Consider the following 22,842-nt stretch of genomic DNA (forward strand, 5'->3'; position numbering starts at 1 on the left):
GAGGTGGGCTGGGGGTCACGTCCACACTGACGTGCGTCTCAGCTTTCCTGGGAAATCATTCGTGGCGATATTACTGCTTTTGACTTCTGAGGGCCGAGGGCCTGGATGCCTTCCCTGTGTCCAGCCAACTACCTGTGGCGGGGTGATGGGTGTGTGTGCCCAAGTTGTAGATTAGAGGAAGTGGCAACTCAAGGCTGAAGGTCACTTTACCCGTGGCCAGCCCACTTTCAGGCCTGTCCTCTGGGGTGGGTGGCCCAAGGCCTCCCCGAATGTGCTCAGGACTCCTTCTGGAAGAAACGAGCCCATTTCCTCGTGGGCAGTCCATTATCGAATGAGCCCCCCAACACGGCGTGGACCCAATGTTTTCAAAGGTGTTAAAGGTGGGCTCTTGTGGCGATGTGCTTCTGCAAGGAAGTCCTGAGGACTCCACAGGCCCTCCAGGTTTTCCTCTTTACCCGAGTGTCTGCTTGTCTCAGCATCGGTGCTCAGGCGAGAGTCCAGGAAATTAATGTTGACTCAAGCATAAAGAGGGTTTCCTGTGGGGAGAGAAGTCAGGAGAAGATGAACCGTGGGAAGGAAACAGGACCAGCCAGCGTGCAGGCCCTTGGGGACGGGGTCTCAGCAGGTTGGGGGCAGGGCGGCCCTGGGGCCAAGTCAGTGGAACGGGCACGGGCGCAGGCCTGAAAGGCAGGCCACCGCAGCAGTGACCTCTGCCCATAGGAGCCACCACCACAAGCCATTGGTGGGCTCTGACCGGTCCCTGCAGCCCACCCCTCCCCCAGGGCTGTGCTGCAGCCATCGCCACTATCCTGGCAGAAGCCGCAGAACACCAGTGTCCAGACTTGGACAACGGTGGATCCTCAAGTCCTGTCTGCCAGGTCCCCGAGGTTTGTCTCAGGGCCACAGTGTGGGGCCTGAGCTACATCTTCCCCAGTAAGATCAGAATGCTGGTGAGTGTGTGTTGGTTCCCACGTGAGAGCACACGTGAGCTTGGGCTCAAAGGAATTCACTAGAAACTATGGTAACACTCTTAATGTACGTGGCTTCCCACAACACAAGCGTCCTGGTGAGGGGTGTGTCATTTCAATATTTTCAGTATTTTTGTCCTGAATCGTATCATCTGTGCACTTGGAGAAGTGGCTTTTAAATGAGCCCAGCAGTCACTTTTTTGTAAAGGGAAGCAGCTTTCAAATCTAGCTCCTAACGTGGTTAGGATTTCTTGAGATGGGCTCACTTGTACTGTGATTGGACCTCTGAGAAGTTTCTTTCCACGTCCTGCAGCCATCTCTCTCCCTACTGTCTGTCTATTATCTATCAATCATCTATCTAGCAATCGTCTGTCTGTATCATCTATCATCATTTACCTATCATCTATCATCTATTTATCTATCCATCCATCTATCTGTCATCTATCTACCACGTATCTATCCATCCATCTTTTTCCAATTCTCCTCCTGAATTGGAAAACCTCTGCTTGCTGGGGAGTCCAGAACCAGGTGGGCAGTGTGGTGGCCTCAGAAACCTCTGTCCTGGTGCTGATCCCTCCAGGACGCGGCTTCCCCTGTCTGGGCCCCAGGCTTCCCAGCTTTAGGAGAGGACCTTGTTCACTTGACCGCACTGATGGACCTTTGGGGAAACAGACTTGCACGCACCTGTGGTTCACAGTGGGAGATACCTGCAAAGCTGGCCTGGCAGAGCCCCGAGGTGCTGCCTGTGCCCTGTCCCCTGGAGCTCTGGTGAGGGACCCCTCGGGCCCCTTAGATCACTGTAGGGCCCCCTGCATCGAGGTGGGAGCCCCCTCCAGACAGCCCTTCCCCAGGCCTCAGCCCCTGGGGCGGCCGCTCCGGTCCAGGTGGACCAGCCTGCCGGGCCGAACTTGGTCACATGCCAGCTCTTGTGGGTGGGTTCATGGTCTAGGGAAGCACCAGCTAAGATAATTCATGTTGATTCCACACCCAGCCTTTCCCAAGCCCACCCCAGAGAGCAGAAGAGGTTTGGATCCATGGGGGAAAATGTGTTCATCCTCTGTGTGCACAATTTCAAAACAGATTTTGAGCTACAGCTTTCTTATTGATTCCTTTCTAGTTTTCTGAACAAATTAGTCTGTAATTTTTTATTTTTTTCTATTTATTGCTGACCCTTTTGGATTTATGAGGCCAAGTGAGAGGAATTATGTATTTTACACACACAGGTTTGGCACGGTAATAAATCTCCCACATCGAAACCCTGCAGATTTGCCTCAAATTCTATAGCCTCCCGTCTGGTGGCTGTGGGGTGGGCGCTGACGGCTCAATGTGATGCTGTGGTTGCACTTGCAGCTGGAATGAGGGCCTCCCGAAATGGCCGGGCAGGCACTTCGAGCGGCTGGAGTCATTTTTCGGCCTGTGGCCCCGCACCCGGGAAGGGAGATTGGTCGAGGAGAAGTAATGAAAATCCTGGCCACGCCTTCTGATGACAGCTGGATCCGAGGGAAGCCGAGGCTATAAAATGATCGGCTGGAAGAGAAAAAGTATGTCCACCGAAGGTGTCAGACACGTTTAATCTCAGCCAACGTCACGTGCAGAGCTGAGGGCTTTGGCATTCAGATACAATGACGGGGGGCCAGACTTCAATATCAAGATGACTCCCCTCCGGGGTCTTGTCACTTGCCTCAGCTTCAATCCCTAGTAACCTCTGGGGCCAATAAATCTTGATACCAGCCTCCAGAGAAGTCATTATCTTTCATAGAAAATCATTATTTCTCAGTTAAACCCCACATTTAATTTTCCTGTGATCTGTCTCTCGGCTTCCCCATTTAACCGCTCCCTCCTGCATAAAATGCCCATGAACACACCTCCAGCACTTTAAATCCCAAATTGTCAGACGAGCTTAGAGTCCTTTTACAGCCACTCTCATAAAGCACAAATGAAGGCCGGTGAGGGCCGGTCACTCCCAGGAACACAGCAGCGTCCGTTGAGACGGGCCCTCCGTGCTGGGGCACCTGGCTCCCGTGGGGCGGGAGATGAGCCAGCAGGCCTGCCCTCCAGGTGGAGCTGGGTCCCCACTGGCTCAGGGTCTCCTGCCGCCAGGGACAGGGCTGTCCGGTGAGTGCCCAGACAAAACCAGGCTCGGGAATTCAGTCCCGCTCCCCAGGCAGTGTTGAGGTTCCGGAAGAATGTCTGCAAGCTGCACATCTGTCCCCACAGCCCCTTGTCCTATCCGCCCACCCTATGCCAGCCGTCACACACCAAAACGCCATTCTTGGTGTTTGTGCCCCACCCAGCGTCTCCTTTGCCCCCAGCAGAGGCCCCTCCCTAATGCCCCATGAGCACAGCTGGGAGCAGGTGGTGGTATTTGCAAAACTTGACTGCAGGCTCGGGGGACAGGACAGGATCCCACACAGACGCACACACACACAGACACACACACACAGCTGGCCCTGCCCTAGGGGCTCCCTGCGGCCCTCCCGCTGCCTCCTGCTCACCTGTAGGGGCCCTTTTCCCTCAGGCCGTGTCCATCCAGGTTGTGACATGACAGCACAGGCATTTAGTGATGCTAAGAGCCCGCATCCTAAGTCCTGCTCCACCTCTTCCTTATGGCAGGGCCGCCGTCCCCATGCCTCATGCCCAGAATCACTGCCCTCCTCATAGTGTCATTGTGAGGACACAGAGGATTGTCCCCACCAGGCTCCGTCTCTGGCACATGGCGAGTACTCAGGAATAACCCTTCTTGTAAGCTTTCCAGAGAACGGGTGGCGTTCCTAAGCAGCTGAGCCCGAATTCGGTACGCCAACCGAAGGGTGTGACACGGAGGGTAGTGCCCGCTCTGGAGCCAGGGCTGCAGCTGGAGTTTGTCTGCCCCCATCTTCCTTCTCCCTGAGCAGAACCTGTCCCATCTGGGGGGTGTCAGAGAAGGGACAGCCAGCCTTGGCCTCCAGGGCTCATGTCCATCCAGCTGGCACAAGCTGGCATGACCGGGGATGACCACATGCCAAAAGGCAGGAGCCCAGGGCTGGGAAGGGGGTTCTGCCTTGTCCCGGACACAGGCTTCAGAACAGGCCCCCTGGGTGTTGGGGGTACCCAGGTTTGAGACCCCTCTGTCACATACATGCCATGTGCCCGTAAGCATGGTACTGGCCCGATGCCCTCAGTTTCCCCAACAGGAAACCAGTGCCTCATTTCACCAGCTCTAAGATGCAGGTCTTCCCCACATTCTGACCCCTTTGAAATCAGAGTGCATCTTTCTCTCTGAGGCCTCTTAAAACTGTCTCTGGCAAGGGGCCGGCCCGGTGGCGCAAGCGGTTAAGTGCGTGCGCTCCGCTGCGGCGGCCCGGGGTTCGCTGGTTCGGATCCCGGGCGCGCACCGACGCACTGCTTGGTAAGCCATGCTGTGGCGGAAAAAAAACTGTCTCTGGCAACGTGTTTTCTTCCTCAGTAGCACGTACACGAAGGTTTTTCTCGCAATCCCCCGGGTCTAGGCGCCCATGCAGTGCAGGCACCTCCCTGGCAGGTGGAGGAGGAGATCTAAGGAGGTCACCGGGTGGGGCACAGGGCTTCCAGCCGGGCCTGGCTGATCAGTGGAAGCAAGAATCTTGCATCGTCTTGTTTCTCGGATTCTAAGATAGACACACCTCCCCTCCTCCCATTTCAATGCTTCTGAATTGGGCTGCATTTTACAATCGGCGCTTTTCCTAAGAACTTTTTATTAAATCGATTGTGTGTGGTGGGGCCAGTGGCATTTGGATTTGAGAAACTGCGGTGGTGTTTTTGGGGTGCCGCCTCTCCATGCTGGGCTAAGCTTGGTTCCATTGGTGGTTCAATTTCACGGAGCAGGTTTGGGGTGGGGTGTTACCCTGCCATGCTGAATGTGCTCCCCCAAGTGGGGCTTCCTTCCCCCATGTGGTGGGGGCAGGTCCTCGAGACTAGGAGAGATACCGTGCTGCTATTTGCAATCCCATCTAGCCCCTGAGGAGACCGGGTGAGGGGAGGGAATTTGCACAACAGGAAAGGAGGGACTCAGCCCTGGGACCGTTGCCAGTAGAGCAGGTGACCGGCCACCTGAGGGCTGAGGAGGGGCCAGGAGAACCCTAATGGCGTTCAGTGGGGCCAGCACACACACCCACCGGCTGCCCCAAGAGCAGGGTCCCAGAGACCTCCCCTCCAACCCCCTAGCGCCTGGATGAGCTGGAGTGACAGTGGGACTTGAACCTGGAGTGGGGGAGGGGCATGGTCCCTGCAAGTGGCTTTGGGTGTCTGCTATGGGCTGAAGTGTGTCCCCCCAAAATTCATATGTAGCAGCCCTAGCCCCCAACGTGATGGTGTTAAGAGATACCTTTGGGAGGTTCTTAGGGTCTGGTGAGGTCCTGAGGTGGGGCCCCATGATGAGATTAGTGCTCTTAAGAGAAGAGACACCAGAGAGCTCCCCGTCCCTCTCGCCGTGAGCTTGCACAGAGGGAAGGCCATGGGAGCACACAGCCAGAAGGCGGCGGCCATCTGCAAGCCAGGAAGAGGGCCCTCGCCAGAAAGTGACCATGCCGGCACCCCAATCTCGGCTGTCCGGCCTCCAGAACTGTGAGAAGCAAACGTGTGCTGTTTAAGCCGCCGGGTCTGTGGTGTTTCGCTGTGGCAGCCTGGGCAGACTGAGACCACACTCTGACCATTAGCAAGAGTGAAGCAGGTGTGCGTGCGTGGTCTGCAGGAACCTTCCCAGCAGCCCAGCCTTGACTGGATGACCAGATTCTGGTCTGTTTGCTCAACAGTTGTCACGTGACTTTGTGGCCATGCCCCTCCAGGCTGAGGCCAACACTCTACCTGTGGTCAGTGGCTTGGGGGGCAGGGGCCATGTGAGGCTGAGATGAGCCTGGGCTCCACCCCAAGGGCAGCAGGAGCACCATGCTGGTGAGTTCAGAAGGGCGGGCTGGAGAGGGGGCTCCCTAGGAGAGAGAAGGAGGGGGGCTGGGCTGGGCAAGCGTGGGGGCACAGGGGCCTCTCTCTGTCCCTTGTCCCTTCCAGCCTCAGGTCCTGCCGGCAAGCTGGATTTCCTCTTCCCTCCTACTCCTCGCATCCCCGACCCCACCCTGGAAGTCCTCCATCCCGCCACGCCCCCGGCCTGCAGCCCCCACCTGGTCTCTTTGCTCTCCTTTTCAGCAGAACTCCTGGGAAGACTCCCGGGTCCCCACTGCCTCTTCTTCTTCTCCTCCATTCTTTCTGAAAACACTTCAGTCACACTTCGTCCCCCCATCCACGCAGACCGCTGTTGTCCCGCCACCAGTGAGTCCCCTCCCCAGATCCAGAGGTCAGTTGGTTCTCATTCTTGATTTTCGGTCTGGTCTTGCACATTCTTCCTGGATTCCTGCCTCCACACTCTCTGTTCCCCGCCTGCTCACCGTTGCTCCTTCTGGTTCCCTCATCGGCCTCAGCCCTGCGGCTGCAGGCCCGGGGCTCAGCGTGTGGCCGGCCCTCTCCTGTCCTCGCTGTGCCCCGTGGGGACCCCGACCAGCCCCAAGGTGCCCTCTGAGCTGCAGACTCACACAGCCAACCGGTGTCCTGACACCTCCCTCAGATGTTGAAAAGACCTCTGGACTTCATCAGGTCCAAAGCAGGCTCTTCATTTCCCCTCTCACCCCGAAAATTGCTCTCCCGCCCCTCCCTGCAGTCCTCTACCTCAGCCCAGGGCAACTTCAGCCTTCCGGTGGCTCTGGCCAAAACCCTGCCGGCAGATGTGATCCCTCCTTGTCTCACACCCTGGATTTGATCCCCCGTCCTACCTTCAACACGTACCCCGAGTCTGACTCTTCTCACCTGCACTGCCACCCACCCCTTACCTGAGTGCCACCATCTCTTTGAGGGTCTCCTGCTTCCACCCTGCCCCTTCCACACAGCAGCCAGCAGGGCAGAACCACATCCCCACTCAACACCCTCCCGTGGCCACCACCACATTCAGAGGCAGGGCACTAGTCTGCAGCCTGGCTGGTGAGGCCCCACGCGGGCTCGCTCTTGGCTGCTTCTCTGCTCCGCTCTCTTGCCCTGGCTCACCCTGCTCCAGCCCCGCTGGCCTCCTTGCTGTTCTTCCAACGTGCTCGACCCCTTCTACCTCGGAGCCTTTACACATGCAGTTCCTCTGCCTGGTCTGCTTGCCTTTTTTCACACCTCCTTCTCCATCCATGGTCACCTTCTCAGAGAGGCCTCCCCGGCCCCCCTGGGTAGAACAGCCCCCTCCCCCTGCCCTGCTTTACTGCTTTTTATAGCATTTATCTCCATCTTACTTATTTACTTGTTTGGGGTGTCTCTCCTGGAAGGCAGACCCAGTGGCACCAGGGCTTGGTTTTGTTCCTGCTTGGTCTCCAGGGCTTGGTTTGGAGCAGAAGCCCAGTGAATGTTAGTGAAGGAAGGCAGGGGCCGGCCCCGTGGCTTAGCGGTTAAGTGCACGTGCTCCGCTACTGGCGGCCCAGGTTCGGATCCCAGGCGCGCCCACCGACGCACCGCTTCTCCGGCCATGCTGAGGCCAAGTCCCACATACAGCAACTAGAAGGATGTGCAACTATGACATACAACTATCTACTGGGGCTTTGGGGAAAAAAAAAAAAAGGAGGAGGATTGTCAATAGATGTTAGCTCAGAGTCGGTCTTGCTCAGCAAAAAGAGGAGGATTAGCATGGATGTTAGCTCAGGGCTGATCTTCCTCACAAAAAAAAAAAAAAAGGAAGGGGGGAACAGTGAACCGGGAGAGGTGGGACACGGGGAGGGCACCAGGGTCTTGGCCAGGGGCCCTTTGGTTTGGATCATCTTCTCCAGGGTGTTCTGACCTTTGTCAACAACAAAACCCTCTTCTCAAACAATCTTACGCAGCCCCCTGGAATGTGAGCAGCGAGATGATTGCACTGGTATACAGTAGTCCCCCTTATCTGTGGTTTCGCTTTCCGCTGGTTCAGTTACCCGCGTTCAACTGCAGTCTGAAAATAACGCTGTCATTCCCCTTTCATCTCATCACGTGGGCATTGTATCATCTCACATCATCACAAGAAGAAAGGTGAGTACGGTACAATAAGACATTTTGAGAGAGAGAGAGAGACCACATTCATATGACTTTTATGACAGTGTATTGTTATAATTGTTCTATTTTACTATTAGTTACTGTTGTTAATCTCTTACTGTGCCTAGTTTATAAGTTAAACTTTTATCATAGATATGTATGTATAGGAAAAAACACAGTATACAGAGGGTTTGGTACTACCCAGCATTTCAGGCATCCACATGGGGTCTTGGAACGTATCCCCTGCGATTATGGGGGGACGACTGTAAATGTAGTTTAAGTTTAAATCATATCGTCTACTTATTGAGTTAATCACCCACAGGAGCGAGGCGGCCTGGAATGTAAGAATGTGAATTTCCAGGACAATGGACGACCCTTGCTGACTCATATCGCTCTATGATCCACTTCCTTCCTTTCTTGTTTTGGTCACACAGTTCAGAGAAAATCTCGATATGCATAACAATTAGGAAGAGCAATTAGAAAACCAGGTCTCCTGTTGACTTAAGCAAATAAGTCCAATGAACCTTTATTTCCTAGGTTTGCAGAGAAATCAGCTGTGGTCGACTCGAAAGTCCTAAAATTCAGCACCTAACACATCTGAGTTTGCATGCACGTTTTGCTACATTTTCCAAGAGTTACAATCTATTAAGAAGTAAAGGTCAGGTGGCAGATCCTCTGAAGCTCCAGGTGGGGTTGCCAAATAAAACACAGGACGCCAGTTAAATGTGAATTTCAGATAAGCAGCGAATCATTTTTAAGTCTAAGTATATCCCGTTAAATTTGCATTTCAGATACGGGACATACCGGGACATACTTAAACTTAATGACAATTTGATGCTTATCTGAAATTCACTTTTTTTTTTGGTGGGGAAGATTAGCCCTGAGCTGACATCCATTGCCAAGCCTCCTCTTTTTGCTGAGGAAGATTGGCCCTGGGCTAACATCTGTACCCATCTTCCTCTACTTTATATGTGGGACGCCTGCCACAGCATGGCTTGACAAGCAGTGTGTACATCCGTGCCGGAGATCCGAACCTGGGAACCCGGAGGCCGCCCAAGCGGAGAGCACGAACTTAACCACTAGGCCACCCCGCCGGCCCCTGAAATTCACATTTAAGTGGGCGTCCTGTATTTTCATATGGTTAACCGGGCGACCCTGCCCCAGATTCCGATGGGGGTCGTCGGAGGTGGCGAAGGGGTGGGGCCGGGGCCTGGAGGGGCGGGGCCGGGGTTCAGGGGCGGGGCCTGGAGGGCGCCTGTGGGCGAGGTCGGAGGCTTGCGCCGGCGCTCGGGGCGGGGCCAGGCGCGCGCGGCGCACGTGACGGCGGTTGCCAGGGTGAAAGGTCAGGCGCGCCGCGGCACTCCCAACATGGCGGCGGCCGGGGAGGCGGCGGAGGTGCCGGCGCGCAGCCCGGGGGCCCCGGCGGGGACGGCGGCCCGAGCCCGGCACCCGCCCCCGGCGCGGCCCGCGCGGCTGCCCCCGCTGCTCGTGCTGCTGGCGGCGGCGGCGGGGCCGGGCGCGGGCGGGGCGGCGCGGCTGTACCGCGCGGGCGAGGACGCCGTGTGGGTGCTGGACAGCGGCAGCGTGCGCGGGGCCACGGCCAACAGCTCGGCCGCGTGGCTCGTGCAGTTCTATTCCTCGTGGTGCGGCCACTGCATCGGCTACGCGCCCACCTGGCGGGCCCTGGCCGGGGATGTGCGAGGTGAGGCGCGCCCCCGCGCGGGACTCCGACCCCGGCCGGCGGGGCCTGACCCTGCGGCCCGCGGGACTCGCCCTCCTGCTCGCTGCGCCTCCCGGGCCCTTTTCCCCCTGCCCTACAGAGCCACCCCGCTTCGGCCACCGCTGGCCTGCGCTCCGGATGTCCCCCGTGTGAACCCCGTGAGATCCTGGGAATGTGTCTCAAGTCGGAATGACAAGAACTCTTCTTCCCCGGCCCTCACTCCACAGTGGGGGACAGGGGAACCCTCCCAGGATTGCCCAGCTTTCCAGACACCTAGTTTCCAGCCCCCAAGAGCTTTATTAACCCCCTGGGGACTTTATCCTAGCTGTTTCCTGTGCACAGCCCATCCTGAGTATTCCGTTTCAGTGCCGGGAGTCCCCATTCTTTGAGGATCCCCATTCCTATCCCAAGCCCCTTTCCCTTTAAGTCCTTCTTTTTCATCCTCTTGTGTTGTGCGTGGTTGACCATATGGTGGGTACTCCAAGTGAGCCCCTAACTTAGACTTGCAAACACTCTGCGGACTTCTCTATAGAAGCAAAAAACGACCTTCAGAGCATTTCGCTGGGAGGTTCCTCGTTTGTAGATGCGCAGCCTTTGATAAATGTGTCATCCACCACACCACTGGGCGTGTTCCCACGCTTCGTTGTTGTTTGGCACTTCAGTCATGCTGCAGACTGCTCATCAGTCACCAAGTTATGCACCTGCTCTAAAGGCAGAGTTGGAGCGGAAGGGAGCATTTGCAGCATCCTTCCTGCAAGCTGGCCCTGCTTTAAAATGGAAGGTAAATTGTTCTGAAGTAGGAGCTGGTCCCCAGCAAGAGCAGGGTTTGGCAGGACTCCTGCCGATGTTGAGCAAACCTCTAATTGTATGTTTCAGTGGGCAGGAGGGTAACAAATTGCTGAGCTTTCTTCCTGCACCTTTGTCTTTAAGTCTTATATCCAACCCTGTTATACTTGTCTCATATCTAAACAGGTTCAGAAAGACACTTTTTACAAGTCCAAATAGAGTTTGGTGGGTAGTTGTAAATGATTGTCTTTCAGATGCCTTCTTGTCTTACCTCGAGGTGTTGGGCCTTTTGATTCTAAACGGTTTGTTCTTTGATCTAATGTTTCCTTAAGTCCCTAGTGTTCGGCCCTGGTCAGAACTGAGATCAGAGACTAAGAAGTAGACAGACCACGGCTTAGTAGGTTTTTTTTTAAGCCTTTGCTTTGAGAACAAACAACCACTTTAATAATACAGAGAACGTTTCGGTTCTCGTTTGTTACTTGGTGGCAGAAACACAGATATGTAAATTAAAATGCAAGTAGCTCTGGCAAGACATTTGTCACCTATTGAGACTAAGGACTAGACAGACCACGGCTTAGTAGGTTTTTTTTTAAGCCTTTGCTTTGAGAACAAACAACCACTTTAATAATACAGAGAACGTTTCGGTTCTCGTTTGTTACTTGGTGGCAGAAACACAGATATGTAAATTAAAATGCAAGTAGCTCTGGCAAGACATTTGTCACCTATTTTGTGCATATTTTGATTTTTTCCAGTTTAGTATCTGAAATATAAAAATCACAAACCAGATTCAAATATTGCAAACTGTTCCGTAGTTGAGCCAGCCTTGGCAATTGTCCCTGGAACTTGGAAGGAGGTTATTTCTGAAAGGGAAGATAGTGAAATCCATTCCTAATGGTGTAATTAACTTAACTATTAGCTAAATAAGGCTATCTTAAAAGGGTTGGATGTTGTCCAAGTCAAGGCAGGAAGAACAGGCCTGAGACGAGGGAGATATGGCTGAAAGTGAAAGACAGGTGAGGCCCGAAAGACAGGGGGGCCAGGAGCAGGGGAGAGGGAGGAGGGGCTGCCCATGCCCAGGCAGAGGGCCCCCAGAGCCAAATTGCCAGCAGCACTGCCTGAGCGCCAGCTCCACCTGGAGGCAGAGCCCTTGGCACTGGGGAGTGTCCCACTCGGGGTCCCCAAAGTGAGGTCACCTGAGGACTTGTTAGAAATATGTGTCATCGGCCCCAGCCCAGCCTGGTGGGTCAGAAACTGGGCGTGAGGCTCAGCATCCTGTCAGCACAAGCCCCGAAGTTGGAGGATCACTGTTCAGGGACAGTAAGCCCACAAGACACCTGCAAGAAAGGGAAGTGTGGCGTGTGACCCCCTCGTGGTTGTCCACCACACGCGGGGGCTCCTCACTTAACCATTTGCCTCCCACGTGTTGACCACAGCACCCTTCTATGCCTCATTTCAGTGAACTCCCCGTAGAATGTGTTGGGAAGAACCACCCTCACCCTCACCCTGGATGTCAGCGGCAGCCCACTCTGCTCAGCGCCGTGCTCCCCACTGTGGGCCATCCCACAGGGGAGCGGGTGCCCATCGCCCACGTGGTCTAGTCTCAGTGCACTCAAAACTCCCATTGGCACCACTCTGGTCCCAGTCGGTCACCTGTGAATTGGGCTGTCCAGTGAGTCACCCGGGGCATGCAGACCTTGGACTAGGACCCCTCAGGTGCCTCTCCCTACCCCTCTCGAAATGGAGAGCGTCCCGCCAGCTTTCCCCATCTGCCGCCCCCTCCCAGTATCTACACCAGTGTGGCTTCTGGAAGGTGGGTGGTTATGGTATAAGCTCTGCTCCCTCACTTGAGACTGCCTCAGGGTGAGGGGAACACTGAGCTAGCTGAGCATCTGCTTCGTTGCTGTTCCCCCGCCATTGCCTCCTAACTGGTCTCTTCCATTTGCTCAGAATGAGCAGAAAGCCGGAGGGGGTGGTCTACAGACGGTGGGGCTCCACGTCCGCAGCTTGGCAAGGCCTCTCTGTTCATGGCTTAGGGAGACCTTCGTTTCCTAAAAGATTTGGATGGAACTCTAGCTCTTCACTGACATTTTCAAGATTTTGAAAATAAGTGTTTTTCCTCATAGGAAGGTGGCTTAACAAACAAAAGGTCTACTGTTGGGTATAGCCAGATGTCATTCCAGTGCTTATGTAGACCTGGTTTAGGCCTGTCACTTCTGAGTCCTTCACAAAACAAAGCCTGCTGTGTTCCTGGAATCCTGGCCTGGAGCTGCGGTGTCAGCTTGGTTTGTGGTGCCACCTCCTTCTGGGTGGGAGTTGAGGCGCCTCTGGCCCCGGGCAGCGCTCCACCACCTAGATGTCTCTGCCGGGACTTTCCTCAACGCTGTCCCTGTCAGCATTGCCAGGTCCTTGGTATCTGTCCTCTCTCGGCTCTCATTCGCTCCGTCTGAGGGAAGCAGAGCGCCAGGGGAAGCAGGAGCAGATGTTGTGTAATTGGCCTCAGAATTCTAGATGAGAGACGTGAAGGGGAACTCGAGACTTGGTGGCAGTCACACACAACACGCGTCTTCTCTCCCCCGCCCTGCAGTCCTGTAGTCCTGCAAGGGGGGAGTTGGTGCACTCAGGTCACAGATGGTGACACCTGAGGCCGAGTCAGACTGAGTCATCCACTTACGGTCACACAGCTGAGTGACAGGCTGGGTGACTCCAGAACCCCGACGGCTCACCCCCTGTGTCTGCCGAAGACTGTCGGGGGCCCAGCTTATGGGCAAAGATGGCCGCTTAGTTCTTCCGCTGCATGGTGTCGGCAGTCTTGCCTTTCACTGAGCTCTCTATTCACCACCTGGTCAGTCTCCTGTCTACTTGGCCAGGCCACAGGTTTCTTGGAGATGAACTAGACCACTTGGTGTTCCCTACGGGAAGAAGGAAGAGGGGACTGAGGGGGGAGGCTGCTGATGGCAATGGAAGTGATGGCTGAGCAGGCCTGCAGGGGTGTGGCGAAGCAGAGAGCCCCAGGAGGGCTGCTTGGGGCTCACCTGGGCTCTGGAGGGGGCTCGGAGAGGGCAGAAAGGGAAGCTGAGAGGCAGGCAGCGTGGCATCCTCCCGCTATGGGCCAGAAAAGCCTGTCGTGCCCCCTCCCGGGTAGCTGTGGTTGGCCCACTGAGACACACCTGTGAGACCCAGGCTTCATTAGGACCGCGTCCAGAGGAGCACCACTGCACATGGAGCTCGGTGACACTGAGGGGAGGAACGCAGGTCGTAAATGCTGCCGGCCCCGCCTCGGCTCTGAAGATGAGTTGGGGGACTTAGGTTCTCGAAAGGTTTTCCTTTCTCATGCCACACTGCTGTGATGCTTCGGTATTGAACCCAGTGAGAGATGATGAGCATCCCCGGAGTTGCCGTTTACCCTTAGCGCTCTAGAATGCCTGCCAGCCTGTGTACAGTGTTACTTTGACCACACGGGGCCGAAGACCGAGGATGAAAGGACCACTGAGACCCCATCCCCGCCCTCAACTCCAAGGTGTAGCTGAGATAGAGCAACTGGACTCTCAAGCCAACTCCGGGTGACTGGATAACTGGTGGCAGCAGCCTCCACTTGTTAGTATGTGGGCTGAATTTCTACCCAGGCCTATATATCCCAAGCTTGTGGCTTGAACTTGGAGCTTATCTAAAAAGACCTCTGCTCAGCCAGGAAGGGGCCTACATCAGGGGAGAGAATGTGGGATTGGAAACTCCAGCGTGGCCCTGACTTCTCACAAGGGTGAGGAAGCCACGATGGAGCTCTCTGCCTTACAAACCACACTCCAGCTGCATTCTTTAAAACCTAGGAGATTAATTAATCTGTACTGTGATCATTTTCTAGAACTAATTGATGCTTGACCATAAATCAGACTTTTATAGACTTTTTTATTGGAACTTGACAAGTAATGGTATAAGGTTTAATCTTGTTAGGTTAAGTAATATAGTTACTTAAGTAAACTTGAAATAATTTTTATTCTACTGCATATAAAAGCTTAATTATTTCACAAGTATTTTTTAAGCCTGTGGTACTAAAAATAGGCAGGCTCGTGAGCGTGTGGCTTGCCTTCTTCCTGTGGGTGCCCCTGGCAGGTGGGCCTCACGTGCCTCCCAGCTGGTGCTCTTTCCCCGGGTGTGGTTGGGAGTGGCCTGATGTCGGGAGGCAGGCTGTCTGCATTCGGTTTTGAGCGTTTCTCTCCTTTGTCTGGTGGGATCCAGACAGGTGGGCAAGGCAGGCGGAGGGGAGGGGACAAGTTGAATGAGGCAGATACCCTGAAGCTAAACCTTTGAAACGGTCTGCATTTTATTTGATAAAATAGACTGTCTCTCTATTGTGTGGCTGTGAATGCTGTCCATCTGCCGGATACTTACAGTGACTTCTGGCGCCTCTAACCGAAATTCTCCTTCATCTGCTTCCCTCATGAGCCTCCCTTCCTTGCACAGGGAGGCCGTCTTCCAGAGACAGACCAGGCCTCCTGAAGTTCGGCGTGCCCCTCGACCAGGACGGCCAGGCTGGGTGCGAGTGGGCCGCCTTGTGGCTGGAGTGGAGCTCTGCAGACCGACTTGCTGCTTCTCAGGAATCCTGAGAAGCCAGGGCAGGTTGCGGCCTCTGCATCCTGGCACACAGCACTGTCCCCTCCGGTTAGGGTGCTCCCTGCAAAAGTGGAATTTGGTGTCTGCTCTGCGCTAATTCCTGCATGTTTTGGAACATGTCCGGCGTGCTTCCCTGCCCAAGCGCCCTGGTAGGTGCCTGTCTGAGTGGAGCCTGGACTTCAGGGGGAAGAACAGACAGTGAGCAGAAAAGGAGACCAAATGGATAGGTGAATTGCAAGTGATCCGTCCTAGGAAAATAGACAGGATGACTGGACTGGCACAGGGCAATGGAGGAAGGCCTCGGAGGGCAGCGTTTGAGACTCAGAAGATGAGGCCGGGCAGCTGAGGGAGGGGCATGCCACATGGAGGGGACAGCTAGTGCAAAGCCCCAAGACAGACAGGACTGTGCGGAGTCCAGGGGACTGGCTCCAGGGTGGCGAATTGGGGAGGTTCTGCTGGGTCGGGCAGCGTGCGGAAGTGGGCAGCCCCAGGCCTACAGGCTGGGTAAACCATGCTCTTCCTGAACAGCAGGAAAGAAGCGCGGTTTTAATCAGGGAGTCCTGTCATCTGGTTTCTGTGTAAAAAATCTGTGGTGCTCCCTGGAGAACTGAGGGCCAGAAACCAGCAGGGGCCGTGACGGGGACGCTGAGGGAGAGGTGAGGTGGCTCCCACTGCTGCAGCTGGCCCTGTGAGGCAGCTGGTGGACTTCAGGCGGGGGTGGGGGGATGGCAGCTGGGTGGAGGAAGGAGAGAATCGAGGAGGTTGTCTTCCTAGAGCAAGTTCAGGGGTTTGGGGTTGACCTTCAAGTTTGTGAACAGAAGGAAAGACTGCCTTCCAGGTAGAATTGTCTTTGGATGGATTGTTTTTGGCCAGAGTTTGCCGGGCGAAGTGTCACCTCCCGCAGAAGTGTCTCTCCTGGAGCTGAATGTGAGGTCTGTAGTGTCGCAGTCACGTGTGTTTCCAGGGCACAGCTGATGACCTTGCCCTTGGCCAGTCACTTCCCAGTGCCTGCTGGTTTTTGTCTACGTCCTGCTGTAGGAAACATTATTTATTTATTTATTAAAGTTTTATTTATTTATTTATTTATTTATTTATTTATTTATTTATTTATTGTGAGGAAGATCAGCCCTGAGCTAACATCATGCTAATCCTCCTCTTTTTGCTGAGGAAGACTGGCTCTGAGCTAACATCTATTGCCAATCCTCCTTTTTTTTTCCCCCCAAAGCCCCGGTAGATAGTTGTATGTCATAGTTGCACAGCCTTCTAGTTGCTGTGTGTGGGATGCGGCCTCAGCATGGCCGAAGAAGCAGTGCGTTGGTGTGCGCCCGGGATCTGAACCCGGGCCGCCAGTAGTGGAGTGCGCGCACTTAAACCGCTAAGCCACGGGGCCGGTCCAGGAAACATTATTTAAAACTGGGAAATAGGACAAAAAAGGTGGGTCGCATGTCATCTCAGTGTCATATTGGGGCGTCGTTTCACAGGCTCCCAGAGGGCTGATTTTCTGGGGCAGTTACCTATGTTTGATTTTACTTAATAATATTAACTAAGGGCTCAGACTCTGAGGCTGCACGTTAGCTCACAGACCTTATCTGGTGGAGATACAAACAACTTCTGTCCAGGAGAACAGGGAGCCCCAAAGGTGAGGGTTTTCTTGCCCTGGGGGGCCCTGGCCAGCTTGTCTCCTGGCCGGGCCGTTTCCGGCGGGCCACGTGCTCAATCCTGTGGGGGAAGAGGGAGAATCCCCCTCTGCCCCTTCCCTTAAGGTTCTTATGGCTGGCCAAATAATTAACAAGACAGGTTAGCAGGAGAAAATAACACCAAGTTTAATAACATGTATATATGGGAGAAACCAGGGACACTGTCTTTCTCGACACAATAGCAGAAATTCTCGTCTTAAATACCATGTTCAGCCAAACACAAAGGAGGATGTTGGGGGTGGGGGGGAGTTAGTTACAGGAGATTACCACTAAAGCACAGTAAACAAGAGTAAGGTTATTATGCAGATTTAAGGCCTCACTTTCCACATTGATAAGTTTCTAGAAAGGAGATCATCCCCCCTCTTCCCAATACAGAGAGGGAGATACCTTTACAAATGGAGATTTCCCTTATAAATGTAAATGTTTGTCTGGCAACTCCTGGCAGGGCCATCCAGAGAATGTGGCCAGAGAGACAGAACTTCCGATAAGATGGGCTTGTTGGTGCCTTTTCTATTGTAACATCTATTTTACATTATATTACAGCCATCAGATGGAAGATCTGTTCCAGGAAGGAGTTACTATGTCAAATTCTTTAGGCAGGTAGTGGGGGAGGTCAAATGTCCGTCAGAGAAAACAATCAAGGTAAAGAGATATATTTCAGGGTGGCCAAATCTTGATCTCCCACAATCCCCTCGCACCCCTGACGGGTCCTTTTGTGAGCAGTTCAGTGACTCCTGTGCCGTCTGTGTTTGTCCGAGTTGTGACATGAGCTTTTTGCAAATCATGCCCTGACGCTGGCTTAGGATGGCCTCAGTGTGGAACCCTCACAGCGATACATTTGCCAGTGTTTTCTTGATCAGAGGCATCAGTGCAGACGAGCCTGGTGTGGGTTTCCCTGCGACACCCCGCAGGCGGCCTTGCCCAGGCCTGCTGCTTTTTGGGTCACACTGCAACTGTGGCTCTTTTCACCGCGTGATGGGAATAGGCAATTGGTTAAAACCTGGGGAAAACCGAGGTTTTTCTTTTTCATTTTTAAGCTGCCAGCAGTTGTGCCCTATTTCAAAGGGCAAGGTCCACCTGCTGGACACCTGGGAAGGTTCAAGGCGCTTCAGAGGCTGAAAAACCAGAGTTGGGTCCTACAGTTTGCACCGTCTTCGCTTCCTCTGCATAGAGGCATCTGAGCCAAAACCATCCATTTCCTCGGAGCCAGGCCGCCCCTCTTCCCCTTCCATCTGGGAAGGCAGCCAGTCCCTCTGGGCTGGCGCCTCAGGGAGGAGAGCTGGCTCCCCGCTTCTGGGGGGCGGGGGTGGGTGCAGGGCAGGAGGTGGAGGATCAAGAGTCCTCTTTCTGTTGAGTTTCGAGAGGGATGCCTGGGACAGCCGAATAGAGATGCATGTAGCCGGGTGATGCTCCACTCTGGGCTGGAGCGTGGGGAGAGGTCAAGGGGTTGACAGGCAATGGGTCAGCCATCCTCCACCCTGCCCTGAACCCCAGGGTCTTCAGATGAGGCAGAAGGTTCCTGTTCTACTGGTGATCTGTGCCTGGTTCCTCCAAAATCTCCATGGCCAGAGAGTAGTGGTTGAGACGTTAGTATCAGGGAAGGACTGTGGGGTGCGGGTGGGGTGAGGGCCTTTCTCTCTGCCCAGGATCTGCTTGTTGGGCAGGGGACTGACGTGGAGAGGAACCGTCTCGCCCTCGCTCTCTGTAGCTGCCAGAGCCCCGTGGGAGGCTGCCTGCGTGTCATTGGCACTGAGGAGGGTGGCAGCCACTCTGCAGGAGTCACCGCCGCACGGAGGTTTCTGAGTTCTCTGTGGCTGCTGTGGCTCTTGGGACAAAGAACAGAATCCCTCCCGAGGTCTGCAGCCTCGCAGGGACTGGCCCAGCCCCTAACTCGGGAGGTGCTGGAGCGGCCACCCTCCCTCCCGCCTTGCTGGGCTCTGCCTGGAGTTGTCTTCCCTCCTCTTTCCTTCCTCTGGGCTCTGGTCAGTGATCGCTGTCCAATAGGACAGCAGTTCCCGGGGTCACCGTGGGTTTGCCATCGGTCTGTGTGAGCGTGTTCCCGCTGCTCTGCCAGCCAGAGCTGGCTGTGATGGCGCTCAGGACATGTTCTAGCAGCAGACACTTACCTGCTTGCCGCAAGCCTGCTTGCTCCTCACAGTGCCCTGAGGAGGAAGATGTTATCTGGCATCTCCGTTTGACAGGTGGGCAACCGAGGCACAAAAAGACTGACTGGTTGCCCGGATTCTCAAAACCTTGAAGTGGCTGGACCCTCTGCCTGCAGACCTGTGTCCTTGCGTCTTCGGGCACTGCCTGCCGTCTGTCTGCTGCAAGGATGGGCCTGCTGGTGCTAGGCCGGCCCGGGCCACTCCGTGGGCACTGAGCTAGACCAGTCGGGAAAGACTCCCGGAGGAAGTGGTGTTTAGACAGAGACCCTGGAGGGCAAATGGGAGTGAGCTCAGTAAAGGGGGCAGGGGTGGGGTCCAGGCAGAAGCCAAGAGATGCCAGGATGTGACCTAATAAGAAACTGGAAGGATGTGCAGTGTGGCTGTCGGGGGCAGGGTAGGGGTGGGGCGTAGTGAGGCTGGAGGACCAGAAGGGGCCGGGGGCTCATCCAGACTGTGTAGCTGGTTGAGACTGGCCTTGCTTCTGAGACCGCAGGGAGCCATCCAGGTCCGTTCAGGGCGGTGGCCCAGTTCCAGCTTGCTGCTGCCTGTCCACAAGAAGGAGTGGCGGGTGCACACCAGCTCCCTCCCAGGAGGGCTCCCAGGGTGCTGGTGTGAGCTGGTGCCCACCCCAGCAAAGCCCGTCTTGGCCTGGCTCGGCTCCTTCTCCTCTTTCCCCACCCAAGCGTCTCCTTTGTCAGGCTGAAAAGAATTTCCCACCATTCCACTAGGCTGGTGTGTTGTCAACACTGAGCTGGGAAAGTGTGATCTGCCAGTTATGTGTGGGCCGCCCTGCGCGGAGGTCAGTGAGGAAAGCATTGCTTAGGTTAGTGGATCATGAGTGAATGAGGAACAGAGGGCGTCGGGGGAGAGGAAGGCTGCCCACCTGGCCGTTTCTTCTGCCTCCCTGGTTGCTGTCTGGGAGTCAAGGGATGGCACTGCTCAAGGGTGGATGGCTCGTTGTGGCTGGGGAGCGGGGCGGGCAGGGCTAGGGAGGCAGAACGCTGAGTCCCTCCTCACTTGTCCTGTGGGGACCTGGGGCCCAGTTTCCTCAGCTGTAAAGTAGGAACAGTGACAGTCACATCCCAGGCTTGGATGTAAAGCTTAAGTGGGATAACGGTGGTCAGAGTGCTTTTACAACATTGAGTCCTGAGCAAGATGCAGGCAGGTGATGATGACAGTCCTCGCAGAGCAGACGGTGTCGTGTCGGTCAGGGCTGGGTCAGAAATGATGCTGTGAGTGGGAAGCGACTGCTCTCCTGCTGTTGCATTGTGTTCCGTCCGGTGAACACTGGCCGCCTCCTGCCCTTGGTGGGGGCTACCGTGTGGATTGTTACGGTTCCTGCGCCTGGGGCAGGCAGGGCCCACGGTCTAGAGGAGAGAAGGTACAAAATACCGTGGGAATACAAGGATAATTTGTTTTCCCAAAGAATTGATTTTCCACATATTTAAGAAGGAAAAGTGTCATGCAGAGGCTTTTTAAAGAAGTCTTTTGATGAAGTAACCGGTTGGTTTCCTCCATCTGTGACCATCGAAGAGTGTAGAGGAGGGATGTTTGCGCTGCAGTGGTGGAGTGGACTGCATCGGAAGGGGGAGTGTCTGCACTTGGAGGTAGTGGACGAAGGGAGGAGAATATTCTGATTAGACACTCACAACACTTTGATGAAAGTGCACGCCTCCCTGGACCACACTGTTACTGGCGTCTGCTCTGCGTGGCTGTGACGGCGGGCGACAGGCTCTGGAACCTCCAGCGGACTCTGAGCCTGGGGCACGTTCCTCAGCTCCTCATCCGTGATGTCCCACCTCCATCACCAGGCAGACTCCTGCGGTGGGTTACTTGGTAAGAAAACTTGGTAAACTTACTCTGTTTTGGAAGTAAGACTGGTGGGGAGGTTTTCTTGCTGTTGTAACTGTGCCTGGTAGGGAGTCAGGGAAGGCCCTCCAAGGAGGTGACATTTGTGTTGAAAGTGTTTAGAAAAAGCAGCCAAGTACAGGTGAGAGGAAGGAGTGCTCCGCCCAAGGAAGAACAGGTGCAAAGGTCTCGGGGTAGGAGTGCACGCGGACCTGGCTCAGGGGTGAGGGAGAGAGAGAGAGGAGAGTGCAAGTCGGGGAGCGCTGCAGCTGATGACAGGTCCCGAGGACACACCTCCAGATGTGCAAGCCTCGTGGAGGGCTGGACACCCTCCAATAGGATTTTAAGAATCACATAGTTAAATCTTGACTTGAATGTGTCCTTTCTTATCATGGAAGAACAGTAGGTGGGAACAACTGGCAGATATGTGGCCCTCGGGGAATTTGAAGTCTAGCAGGAAAGACAGAGCAGCTCGAAGAGTCAGTGATGAGGTGAGTTTGGTGGAGGTTTGCAAGTCCCAGCTGCTGGCTGCCGCCCAGGGAAACACGCACGTCATCCTGTGTGCTGAGAGCTGGGCCCGTGTGTGAGGGACCGTGTCATCAAAGTGACTGTTGAGGGTGACAGTCATGGTGGCGGGGTGGCTGAACTGGGGCCCGGGAACAGGGGGCAGTGTCGAGGCCGTGCTCTGATCTAGACCTGCGGGCCAAGCCTGGGGTGGAGGTGCAGGAGAGCCGCTGGAGCCTGCAGTTCTCCTGGAACGGGCTAACAGTGCCTGGAGTGCTGCATCCGGGGTTACGAAGCCAGTAACACAGGGCTGACAGCCATTCCTGCCAGCCACCTTTGGGACCAATGCGTCCACGCTTTCTCTAGTGCTGTGTTAGACTCAAGAGGGTTATTAAAAAGAGGTTGCCCTGGCTGGGGTCAGATTTTGTCCAGCATCACTTCACCTGCAGCGTCGTGAACACCAGTGTCTGTGTGGCCGGGTGCTGTGCCGGGCCTCCTCGCACTCGGACCTCCAGGAAGGTGGAAACAGAAACAGAACACACGGCCTGCGGTGAACGGTGCACCGTACACGGTCTCCACAAGTACCCTGGAGATTAGACTGTCTTTACATTTATTTTTATAAATAACACATACTTATTAAGAGAAATCTGAGAAACAAAAAAGTAGGACTGAGTTCCCCTCTGACAACCAACTGTAGAGAGCGTCTCTGTTCTCTTCTGCCTCTGGGCCGGCGTGGTTACTTCCCTGTGACCGTGGTGCACGCACAGTGTCAGCTCTTGGGGCGGTTTCTCGTTTTCTTACATACTCTTTCTGGGCAGTGGGGTGTTTTTTTTAAGCCTGAAATGAAAGTGTGTCTTGGAAAGTCCCAGTAAACGATGAAGCCATGTGTTAATGAGCCAGGGAAGGGGTGGCACCAATGAGCCGCTTTGGCAAGATGAATGGGATGAGAAGCTAGGATGACAGGCTCGGAAAGGCCACCAGCAGAGCGGCCGGAGCGGTCGAGTGGAAGGTGCCTCTGTGAAGCGCAGCACTTGGCGCCTGTGCCATCTGCTGCACACCTGGATGGAGCATTAACTGTCCTTCCTCAGTTCTCTGTCACCTGGGACTCCAGAGGGATGTGACCTGCGAGGCAGGAGCGCTCTGTGGCCGTGTTTTCCACCCTTTACAGTGGCCTCGGGACACGAATTGGTTTCACTGAGGCCATGTAAGTGGAACAGTATGTGGTCGTTGATTGTGAAAGACAGCTTTGGGGTTTTTTCACTTGATCCTTTGCATTATATTAATATTGGTAAATATTTTTTATAATTACAGAGGAGAAAGGCATGCATTTTAAAGCAAAAGTGGTGTGTATACACACACACACACACGCACACACACCCCTTCATATTTGTACAGTATCTAGTGATGGTCAATATTTTCTCTCTCCTTCCAGACATGTTTGTTTTTGTGTGTGAGGAAGATCACCCCTGAGCTATCATCCATGCCAATCCTCCTCTTTTTGCCAA

General features: G+C 54.7%; 1 protein-coding gene across 1 annotated transcript in view; it reads left to right on the forward strand.

Annotated features, from left to right (window-relative positions):
- The first annotated feature begins 9,377 nt into the window (after positions 1–9,377).
- QSOX2 (quiescin sulfhydryl oxidase 2) overlaps positions 9,378–22,842 on the forward strand; it is a 35,456-nt gene continuing 21,991 nt past the window's right edge. Inside the window, exon 1 of the mRNA XM_058524500.1 lies at positions 9,378–9,711. Coding sequence (XP_058380483.1) covers positions 9,378–9,711 — 334 coding nt within the window. The remainder of the gene's footprint in view (positions 9,712–22,842) is intronic.

Source organism: Diceros bicornis, chromosome 28, assembly GCF_020826845.1.
Source record: "Diceros bicornis minor isolate mBicDic1 chromosome 28, mDicBic1.mat.cur, whole genome shotgun sequence".
Classification (NCBI taxonomy): domain Eukaryota; kingdom Metazoa; phylum Chordata; class Mammalia; order Perissodactyla; family Rhinocerotidae; genus Diceros; species Diceros bicornis.